Below are 11,754 nucleotides of genomic sequence, written 5' to 3' on the forward strand. Positions count from 1 at the left end.
ACGCACCAGGCCCAGACACCCGGACCCTGTCCTTCAAACTTGCCAGGAGGCAGCTGTGTGACTTTTGAGCGGGCGCCGACTTCCTGACCAGCGCCTGCTCTAATCCAAAGGTGACAGCTTGAGGGTGCTTGTGTGGCTGAGGTCCCTGGCAACCAGAAGGAGGAATCCTGGCCCCCTACCCTGAGCAATGGAGGCGGCCTGTCCACAGGATGATGGTGACACTTCTCTACATCCACCATACTGATCTGATGAGCTGAGGCCGGGGTAGCTTTCCAGGCCTGTTCTGCTCTTCCCTTTGTACGCACTCCCTAGAAGCTCTGCTGGCAAAGCAAAGTGGCTGAACCTGCTTTCTGAGAGCAAAGCACACGACCCTTCCAGGCCTCAAAACAATGCCTGGACCCGGGCCCCCTCCATGCCAGCTTCGAAGGTTCCGCAGCTTGTTCCGCCCTATCCTGATGAGCGGGGCTATGCATTGCCACTCTGCCTGCCTCCTGACTGTGCAGGAAAGGCTTAGCCAAGGTACCCCCTCCTCGTGCTGGGCCTCAGCCAGCACGTCTCGGGGCTCATCTGGTCCCGGACAGTGTCACCTGGCTGTGTCGTCAGGTGATCAGGACCTCATGAGAGTCCTGAGCGAGAACATGCAAGTGAGTGGGGAATTTTGTTGTTGTTCCACTACGCTAAACGCTGAAGGAATCTGTTAAGCAGATGTTTAGCAGAGAACAGATGGCTGGCTCATCAGCTCCATTCCAGCTCTCAAAACAACAGCCCACTAGGAAGACAGCGTCACCCAAAAAACAACACACAAAGGCGAGATAGCTCCCTGCCAAGGCCCAAGGCCTCCGGATTCAAGCTCTAGTACTGCAACATAGAACGTTAATTTAATTAAATTATGGCCTCAGCAACAACCTTACTTCACACAGTTGCTAAGGTGTTTTTCTTTACATTTTTTAAATGGTACAAATGTACCACATGGGAGCCTTGGCTCATGAGCTCCTCCTCAGCTCAGCTGCTGCCTGACACTGTGGGATGAGAACTGTTTATCTCACAGAAAAAATATCTCTGTTATCACAACATGCGCCTTAATTTACCTGAGTTTCCACAATCTGAAATTCAAGTTGAAATGTAATTATGTGGCAATTTCCTGATATCCTGTGTCTCTGAAGAACTTTCTTTACACCTGTAAATTAGAAAAACATTTTATTTGCAAAGAACAATTTTCTTTAAATACCATTTAGTTTCGTGTAATTATCTACATGTCTATAGAGGGATGAAAGTGTGTATTTTTATTTATTTATTTTTTGGTCTTTTTGAGACAGGGTCTTGATAACGTGATTCAAGCTGGCTTCAGACTTTGTAGCCCACGCTGGCCTGAACTGCCTGCCTCAGCCTCCCAAGTGCTGGGATTACAGGAGTGGACCACCATGCCCAGTGTGTACTTTTAATTCCATTAAAAAATATGGATATATGTGTACCAAATATCCTTACAAAATGGGATTAATGAGAATTTATACTTTCTAGTTCTCAATTATACTACAAGTTAAGGTTAGAAACAGAAATACCAGTATAATCCTAGGTAAGTTTAAATCGTGTTAATTGTTAATTCTTGAGTATTTCTGTTTTTTTCAACATTATCTAGTTCTTATTTGTATGGATTCAGTTTGACATGATAGCAGCTATCTTGAGGTATAATTACCATTAACACACCAGAGTAATCCTGCTAGGTCTTTCATTTGTATTTTCAAAAAAAAAAAAAACCAACAAAAAACACTATAACTAATCAACCATTAAAAATGGAGCTGGCTCCCAGGATGCACTTGACTCTCAGATAATATCTTTTTTGCATGAGGATCGAACCCTGAGCTACATCTCTACCCATGTTTATTTTACTTTTTGATTTTTACTTATGAGACAGGTTCTTGCTAAGTCACTAAATTGGAGAAACACCTACATAGTGAGTTCAAGGGCAGCTTGGACTACAGACCAAGATCCTAGCTCAAAAAACCAACCAAACAAAAAAACTGACCAAACTTTGAACCTGTTAGCCTTCTGCCTCGATCTCCCAAGGTGCTAGGATTAGGGCATGTTCCAAGTATATTTTGGCTAGGATAAAATCACTTTCCTCCTAACTATTAAATATGCTCTTCTTTGAACCCAAACTAGGGATCATATCAGTTTCTCTGCAGTCCACAACCACGCTTCAGTTAGTATGACCACTGTGTACAACACTAGATCTGTCAAGCTCTGCTGTAGTCATGGGCTACAAGGAGAATAATTACATACAGGATACAAATTTATAATATTATCTTATGATAGTTACTCGGAGTTAAATACCAGAAAGGGCAGGAAATCTGTCCAAACACTAAAGACCCAAGGAAACCCAGCTGAGGGCCTGGATCCCACAGCAACCTCCTACATGAATCCAGCTAAAGACCTAGAGCCCGTGACAATGCCTCCCACAAGTCCAACTGGAGGCCTAGAGCCCACGACAATGACAATGATCCATTTCATGGATCTGCGCTGGGAAGGCCAAAGGTCAGCAGTGGAAGCCAGAAAGTCTGTATCAGCAGGGTGAAGGATCTGTGCCAGTGGGTTGAGGGTTCTACACTGGAGCCAAGAAATGATGCTCAAAATAAGGACCAAGGGGCTGGGGATTTAGCTCAGCGGTGTAAGCATCTGCCTTGCAAGCGCATGATCATGAGTTTGATTCCTAGTTACCAATTAAAAAAAAAAGGACCAGGACTCCCTTGAAAAGCACCACAGCCATCCTCAGTGACAATGAGGCCCCAAGTTCTCAGAGAGCATTATTGCGAGTCTGAGGCCAGTCTGTGCTACATAGTGAGACAAAAACAAAAATAAAATGCCCTCTGAAGTTCATACTTCATCTTTTAATGCAAATCTCTACCTATGTAACCACTACCCTAATCCAGATACAGACACCTATCAAGCCCTGTAGGGTCCCTCATGTCCTCACCTAGGCCACTGCTTGTCTCCTAAGAGATCAGCACTATTCTAACTTTATGTGGGATCCAGTTTTGCTAATGAAGCTATTTTTATAAGAGTACAATTCTATAAGAGTAAAGAGAATAATAAGAGCAACCTAATTTCAGGAGCTGGGGATCAGGTGAAACAGATACTCTAGTATGCGGACAAGAAGAAATCACCTGATAGACCAAGGAAAACTGACACCTAAACCAGCAACGAGGAAAGGCCAAGAACTAGCCCATTTACACAGCAGAATATAGATGGCATTCTGACTCAGCAGCACCAGGTGACTCCATATACCAGGGAAACACGGGGCTCAACACAGAAAGACAAAGTAAAGATCTGTTCAATATACAGTTAACGAGACAAGACAGACGGCACAAGCGGATGCCATTTGTCTCCTAGTGATATGTACTGGGCTACAGAAAAGAACAAACACCATCATACTGTTCTCCTGCCAAAACTGTAGATACCTTGAAACTTTTCAAAAGGGATCTATGGATGGGGCGGGAATGGGGAACCAGACTAAAGGGCAATCCATAAAATAGCCTTCAAAAATGTCAGTGACACAAAAGACAAAGAAAGGTTGACCAGATTAAAGGAAACAAAAGAGACATGGCAGCTAAATGCAATGTGGGTTCAATCTGGAAGCTGTCAGTTCTTCCTAACTTGATCTATTGCTGTTGCTATCTAATTGAAACCTGGGCAAGTTACTTTGTAGACAACGGACTGTCAAATTTAAGTGAAAAGGCCAGTCTGAACTGTATAGTAAGACCCCGTCTCAAAAAACAAAAAGAGGGGCTGGGGATTTAGCTCAGTGGCATAAACTCCTGCCTTGCAAGCATGTGGTAGTGGGTTCGATCCCTGGTACTGGTAAAAATACAAAAAAAAAAAAAAAAAAAAAAAAAGAACATACTTTGAAAGCTAGTGAGAACAAAATAATAAAAATTATAAAAGTATTGCTATTACTTTGTAGTCACACTTAACTTTGGACTTCAAACTCCTTACTAAGTTTATAAGCCAATTCTTAAGAAAACAAAATTGAGAATATTTAAAGAAATCATCATGAGCACTAAAGAAAATTCCAAAAGAGTTCTGAAAACACTTAAAGTGGTAACAGTTTGTTTGTGTTTTTGTTGAGACAGGGTCTCACTACGTAGTCTAGGCTGACTTTAAACTCACTGTGGAGCCCAGGCTGGCCTCAAACTCACGCTGATCCTCCTGCCTCAATCTCCCAAGTGCTGGGATTACAGGCATGCACCACCACGCCTGGTGGTAACATTTTAAAATTGCAGTAAAGAATACATTCTTTAAACACAGCTACTTTGAAGAGAAGGAAGACCATTTGATTAACTAGCTTCTAATACATTCAATAATTTACAAGAACAGCGGTGGTGAACCTATGGCACGTATTACTGAGTTTTTAAGACAAGATCTTAATGGGTGAGTTGTTTTTCCTAAACGAAAACCTTCCTATTCGGGTTTAATTGCAGTGTCACAAGTCGGTCTCTCAAAGGTTCACCATCACAGCTACTAGAGGAACGATGTCTGGTCTAATAATGTCAGTGAAAGAAATAGTGACTTGAGACTTTTTTGGGGGAGACAGGCTTTTGCTATGCGGTGCAGGCTGGCCTTGAACCCACTATGTAGCTCACAGTGCTCCTCTTGACTCAGCCTCCTGATTGCTGGGATAACAGGCCTGCACCACCATGCCCAGCAATCAAACTGTTCCGTGTGTTTCCAACAGCAACTGACCAAGTGACTCAGCCAGTCAAGTACATATTTGTTGATTAAATAAAGATCTGACCATGTTATTGGGTCACTGAGTATACTCACTGAATCAAACTACTTTCCTCTCAATTTGCTCAGCAGATCTAAAACTGTCAAAATACAGTATTATTATAAATATCACTTTGTACTGGGTTCTACCCCTTGGGTTTAGAGGCCACCATTTACTTTTGCCTGGCAATGTTGTTCCTATGTAAAAAATAAAAAATACGACATTTGAAAAGTAATTTTCAATGACAGCATTTTTAGGCATTTTAAGCTGTGAAGCCTTCACATTTTGAGCTGTGAATCTGTGAATTCATGTTTCAGTTCTATTTCAGTTACAGTATTTTTCTTATGGGAAAAAAGAAATATTTAAAAAGCAGTGGTAACACAAGGCCCTGAACTTTCACATGGCTTACTCTGACTGGAACATTTCACATCTGAAGTCCACTTGTCTACTGACGTCAGACTACATCTCCTTTCTGTTCACAATACTTCTCCTCCAGTACTATTTCTCACATTAAATTACTTCAAAAACCACTTCAGGAAATTTGGGTTAAATTAGATTTGACTTCAAAATATTTCTTTTTTTAACATTTTATACTCACAGTGAAGCATCTCATCTATTATACAGTGACATTCTTGTCTCAAATTACCTATTCTGGCTACAGGTTGCCCTTAACCTCAATTTTATGCCTCAGCCTAAGTGCTAAGATTACAGGTGTGTGCTAACACACCCACCATATTTGTTCAGACTTTTATGCTCGTAAATTTTATACCTGGTCTATCCTCACTCTCTACATTTTTTTTAATTTCATCTTTTCAAGTAATTCAAGCCTTCAAATCCCATCACTATTTCCCTATATAATACAAAATCTGTATCTATACATAACACAAAATCTGCCCAAGACTTTCTGAGTTCCTTCTCCCTCTTCTTGTCTTAAGAGTTATTTCAGACGAAAAGTCTAAAAATAACCTCTACTTTATGGAGTGGTACCCTTGTCTAACCCAAGTTCTTTATATCCAATTGCAAGGCTGAATTAGTTTCCACATACCTGTTAGTACACCGTAAATCTTTGGCAATAAAACTGAAGGCACTAGGACCAGATACCTTCCTTCTGGCAAAAGCTTCAGCTGCTGAACATTTTTTTGGTCACAGACAGTGACAAGAACACAGCATTGTAGATGAGGCAACTTTTGTGTCAGTGATGAATTGTAGCATTCATAAAATCACAGTGCTGTTGTGCTGACAATCACTGGTCACATATTACTAGTATTTGACTCCTAAGGTACTTAAAGCCCGGGACCTTGTTCTGTTCCTTAATATTCACCTTAGGCAACTTTTATTAGGAGGAGTATTAACCCCAATGTAATGGTCAAAAGACACCTTAACACGATTTAATATGTTCATCACAATTACACTTTTAAATAGGGAGATTATAGAATTTTAATTCAAAATTATGACAGCCAATTTCCTATATATAATAAAGTAAGTTTCAAAACAACTTTTAGATTAAAAATAACGTAGCTAGGCACAATTAGGCATACGTATAATTCCCAGCTACTTGAGAGATTTAGGCAGGAAGACAGCAAGTGTGAGGGCAGCCTGGGAAATTTAGCAAGACCTTGTTTCAAAATAAAATTTTAAAAGGCTGAGTGCGGATTAGTGGCTGAGCTCTTGCCCAGCATGTGGGAAGCCTGGGTTCAATCCCCAGCGCCATCACCTCTAAGCAACAAGGATGACAGACTAAGAATGCCACAAGAGCCTACCTTCGTCTGTCATCTCAGCAGTAGTCAGATCCTCGGTCTTCTTCGAGTAATCCGTTATAGTGAAGCCAGTAAGCATGCTCAGAAACGAAAGTTCTGATTCTAAATGTCTCAGCTGATTTCTTGGGTCTTTCGAAGATTCCTGTCCTGCCGAATCTGACTGGTGTATCTCCTGAAGCGATTGTCTAAAAAAGCAAATATCAGAAAGTTCTTGCAATTACTCACAAGCATCTCACTTAGTACCTCAATTTCCACAAACTATTTCCCTTGTTCTTAATCTATTCCCATTAAAACTACATAATAATTTTCTCAAAATCAATGTGGCTGTTAACATTATCTCCAATTTCAACAAAAAAAACCCAAATTATGTTACTGCATTTGCACATATTAGAAACATCTTTAAAGCAAATTAAAATAGGACTTTGCAAAATTGAAATGTTAGCTCTCACCCAAGAATTACCATTGTGAATATTTGATTTCCCAAGACATCAAGTAATTTTAAGAGGTCCTAAAAATAAAAAATGGAATTATCTTTCATTTCTTAAAAAAAAAGTGCATATCACAAAGTTATGCTAACAGATGTCTCAAGAAATCTAAGCATAAAGATTCACAGGAATAAGAAACAGCAAAATCTCTTTAAACAACCCTATACCCAGGTATTCTTCAATGAGACCATGTAACTTTACTGTACTTGGAAAAAAGAACTTTAGCTAATAATTGCATTGGATTTCTTGTACTTTTTGTCGTTATTTCTTCAAACTCTCTGCTGTATTTCTGCTATCTTAAAACATTTCTTGGATTCTAGGTATTGTTGTAGCTTGGCATAAGAGATGCCATCTTGAGCCCTGCATTGAACTAGTGCCCTGTATTTGACCCAAGAGAATGGAAAGTTACTCAGGGTATAAGTCCTATGAGAAAAGCAGAATGAGCTGTACCCACAAGAGAAAAATAAACCTGCTCAACAGAAAAAGCAAGATACAGGTGTCAACCAAAAATTAATGTAAGATTCTAGCTAAATTGTTTCCAACAGGATGTCTTTTGTGATTCTCTTTTAAAAACTCTGTAACTTTCCACTTCTGGCCACTTTTTTGGACTCTGAAACCCTCTAGGTGGCAGTGGGATAGGCGGGGTGTCTGTATATAAGTGGTCCTGAGCTCAGCTAATTAAATTCCAAATGTATCAATCTGGCTCCTTGGATTCCTATATTGTCTTTCACGAACCCACCTTGGGCATGACTATTCTGATTGTCATATTACATCTTGGACTCACTAAAATCTGATTCTTGTCACTAATGTTAGGGAAGTTCCTAAAGTTCTTGGCGTAGCTGTACTAATTATGTATTCTTTTGTCCCAAACCAGTACTCACTGATTAGCTCAGCTCTTTCATGCTACTAACTCCTAAAATATGCTTATTACCTTTCTCTCTCTTCTTACAAGGTAGGATATTCCACAAATGTTTCTTTTTTCTTTTTCTTTTTTTTTTCTTTCTTTTTTTTTCTTTCTTTTTTTTTTTTTTTTTTGAGGTAGGTCTCATTGTAGTTCAGCCAGGTCTTGAACTCACAGCAATTCTCCAGCCTCAGCCTCCCACGTGCTGGGGTTACAGGTGTGTGGCACCAATACAAAATATTTTCTTTCACTGGCCTGATATCTGAACATACTATAATTCTTTCTGCACTCTCAAAAAACTCCTCTTCCACAATATTAGCCAACACTCTATGGCCTTATATAGCATGTCTTTAAGAAACCTCTAATGCTATATTTACACTGAGGATAGAAGATCTGTATAAACCCTGAAATTTTTTTTCTATTTTGTTTTAATGCCAATTTTAAATATTAACAGTTATATTCTGTATCACCTGAAACTCTCTTGCATTTTCCGTCATGTATGCTAAAAAACTTTAAATATAGAAAACCAAAACAAACAAACAAATAAAAGAAAATCAATTTTTTTAAAATTTTATTTAAGGAGAAAAAAAAAAGCAGAAAAAGGGTACAAGTTATACAGAATTTCAGAAAAAAAATAAACAGTAGGAAATCACTACTTAATGGATTACATATTGTCATCTTAGAAATATTTGTTCAAGTTACAAAATTAAAGCATATAAAGTGGACATTCAAACAGTGAGACTGCAAACAGTTCTGTTCAATGATCCAACAAAACTCAGTAATATCATTGTCTATCTTATACACTTAAATATACATGCAGTTATATCATTTAGAGCACTTTCTTTTCCTCTCTTTCGTACAATGACTATTACACTTAAGAAAACCAATTTTTAAAAAAGCAATCTTCAAACATAAGTGATTGCTACCAAGAGAATGCAAAATGTCACAACAAGCTACGAACGAGGACTTCAGATATTTCCACACTGCAAAGTGCTAAGGGAACCAAGTTATCACAGTAAAGAATATGGAAAAATTCAAATGAGAACCCATAGCCAGCAGTACAGAAGTGGTCTAACACTGGGTATAGAGTCTCAGTCTGGGATAATGAAAATTTTCTGGAGATGGGTAGTGGTACTGCTATACAATAGGACTGTTTAGTAGCACTAAACTATACACTTAAAAAGGATTAAATAGTAAACATTATGATATACATAACCTATCATATATGCAAAGCAGGAGCCACGTATTCTTACAGAAATTACTTACTTGAGCAAAGTATCATTGTTCTATTTCAACTAATAACTGATGTGTGGCTAGCTTGAATTTTATTAGTTTTGGAATTCTATTTGCAAATCTTCTGCGTTTAATTTTTGTTTCCCTTTGAAAATGAATCCATATAAGGATTGAGTTTAAAAGTCAATGATTGCTAATGATTACAATGATTGCTGAGAACATCTATAGTCAATAAATTAATAAATTTATTAATATTAATAAGTTACTAGGGCTGGGGATTTAGCTCAGCGGCATAAGCGCCTGCCTTTCAAGCAGGCAGTCGTGAGTTCGATCCCTGATACCGATAAAAATGAAAAAGACCAAAAAAAAAAAAAAATAAATCACTTGTGGAGGCACACAGACGTGACTTGTTAACAGCTTATTCTACTTTAAAGAACAGTTAGCTTTGCCTTTAACAGTTACATCTTTCTCCACTTTCATGACCACACAGAACATCATGCAAGAATTTTTCTTTAGGGCTGGGGATTTAGCTCAGTGGCATAAGCACGTGCATCGTTAAGTGTGAAGCTGTGAGTTTGATCCCCAGTACCAAAAAAAAAATAAAAAAATAAAAAGAATTTTTCTTTAAACCTCTTCATCCTTTTACTACTCTTGTGCATTTGGCTGGGAAAAATCCCAATCTCTCTTGTATCTATAGCAAATTAGTCTTCTTTTTCATGGTACCGCATTTTGAATTGAACCCAGGGTGTAGCACAAGCACTCAGTCAGTGAACTGTATTCCCAGCCCTTTTAAAATTTTATTTATTTATGGTGGTACTGGGGATTGACCCCAGGGCCTTTGCACTGTGTTAAATCTCTCTTGCAGTTGGATGGGCCCAAGACAGTCCAGGTTCTTGTGTAAACCAAGGAAAGAATTGCCAAGCGTATACCTTGTGCTAAGTAGCTACATTTACTGAAGATCACAGGGTGGTAGCAGCTGGAACAATCAAAATGGCAAAGGGAAAAAGGAGGAGGAAAAGGAACTGAGGAGAAGAAAGGGACCTTCTATAATTCAGATGCCTCAAACTCCAGGTGCTTCCTATTTCGACTCTCACTGGTGTCCCTGATTTGCTGCGTCCAGCATGGAGACCTAAGCCTAAACATGGATAATCAATAGGGTTTATGTTTATAGTTCAAGGAAGGGAAGGGAGTGGCTCCCTCAATTTCCCTATTTTTAACTATACTGGACCACTTCTGATCCTTTTGGGGTGTGCTTTTTTTGAGATTGGGTCTCGCTGAATGCCCAGCCTGAGCTTGAATTTGTGGTCCTCCTGCTTTAGGCTTCAGAGTGGCTGGGTTTACAGGCCCACACTATCACTGGCTTCAAGTCAATCTTCATTGAAAAATTTTTTTAAAGACACGGTTTATGTTTTTAAGTGCCTTGCATGATTGAGGTGACACATCCTTGTTACATAATTAACTGCTCAGACATTTCTTTCTTCTTCAATCAAAGTAAGTGCCTGGACTTTGTAGCTAGACTTTTTCGGATTCTATTTGGGTTCTTACTCTTTCTTTCTCTACCTTGGGCAAATTCACTTCTCTGATTCGCCACATCCTTAAATTTAGAATGGGATTAACACCAACACCTGCCTCAGAGAGCTGTCAAATTCTACAGATGTATTAGCCATTTTTCTTCACATTTCTTTATGTAAGCTATTTTTCAAAGTAAAGTTTATATTACCCCAAATGAAAAATCAGTGTCAATTACCATGGCTAAGTAGCACACATAAAACAAAGGGCACGATTCGTTAACTCCGAATTGGGTACGGTTGCCTGTCGAATTTTCAGGCAAAACTTTCTCCTAAACAGGCACCGAGGAAAGAGGGAGCCTGCTAAGAAAAAGACTTTCTTGCGGCTCCGATCAGACGAGTTAGAGAGAACTCCACAGTGCTCACATCGCTGGGCCCTCATCATTTTATTTTCTGGAGGGGAAGGAAAGGGGACCCTGTCATTACGCTAGTCTGTTCCCGTCCTCATTTGGGGGCGCCTAGGGTTAAAACCTTCCCGCCTCTTGCATGCAGGGAGCCGCGTCCGCCCCGGGCCACCTACCGGATTCGGGACGCATGTTCCCAGGGCCCCGGCAGCTGCAGGCAGGTCTGCTGCAGCGCTGCGATCTCCGCCTGCAAGGCGCGCACCTCAGCCTGCTCTGCTTCCATCGCCGACCCTAGCCCGCAAGGGACCCTCCGCAGCCTCCTTCACCCAGGTCCTTGGACCCGGCTTTAAGTTGCGCGCGCCCTGCCGGCGCGACCATCACTGCGGTCCGTAGGGGAGGCCACTGAGCTTATGCGTAAACCCAGCGGCCCACAGCAGGCGCCCCACACTCGGATAAGATTCCGAGGCCTCGACGTCGCTCTTCAAGGTGCCACGTCTCCCTCTGAACATTTCCTACCTCTCCGAGGGTTGGTTCGTTCCAATCTGAATCCCAAACCCTCTGCCGCTCACCCCGGCGAGCGGCCATGGAGACGCCCCGATCACGTCACCCGGAACGTTGCTTTATTTTGCTTCCCCTTACTTGCCACTGCCTACCCAGTGGAGGAGACCAGAGACACGCGGCGGCTAGTCTCTTAAGTAGAAATT

General features: G+C 40.4%; 1 protein-coding gene across 2 annotated transcripts in view; it reads right to left on the reverse strand.

Annotated features, from left to right (window-relative positions):
- Positions 1-11,662, reverse strand: part of Cenpp (centromere protein P) — a 216,905-nt gene extending 205,243 nt beyond the window's left edge. The window contains exons 1-3 of one of the 2 annotated variants that reach the window (XM_013150669.2): positions 11,567-11,662; positions 6,523-6,704; positions 1,089-1,177 (exon numbers count right to left, since the gene is read on the reverse strand). In XM_013150669.2, the coding sequence (XP_013006123.1) occupies positions 1,089-1,177; positions 6,523-6,598 (165 nt within the window). In that variant the 5' untranslated portion in view covers positions 6,599-6,704; positions 11,567-11,662. Of the gene's footprint in view, positions 1-1,088; positions 1,178-6,522; positions 6,705-11,226; positions 11,536-11,566 lie in introns of those variants that run through there. The other variant, XM_003468385.5, reaches the window with a different exon arrangement.
- Positions 11,663-11,754: the final 92 nt, after the last annotated feature.

The sequence above is a fragment of the Cavia porcellus genome, unplaced genomic scaffold (assembly GCF_034190915.1).
Source record: "Cavia porcellus strain 051 isolate PalLab524CR breed Dunkin Hartley unplaced genomic scaffold, mCavPor4.1 scaffold_17, whole genome shotgun sequence".
Taxonomy (NCBI): Eukaryota; Metazoa; Chordata; class Mammalia; order Rodentia; family Caviidae; genus Cavia; species Cavia porcellus.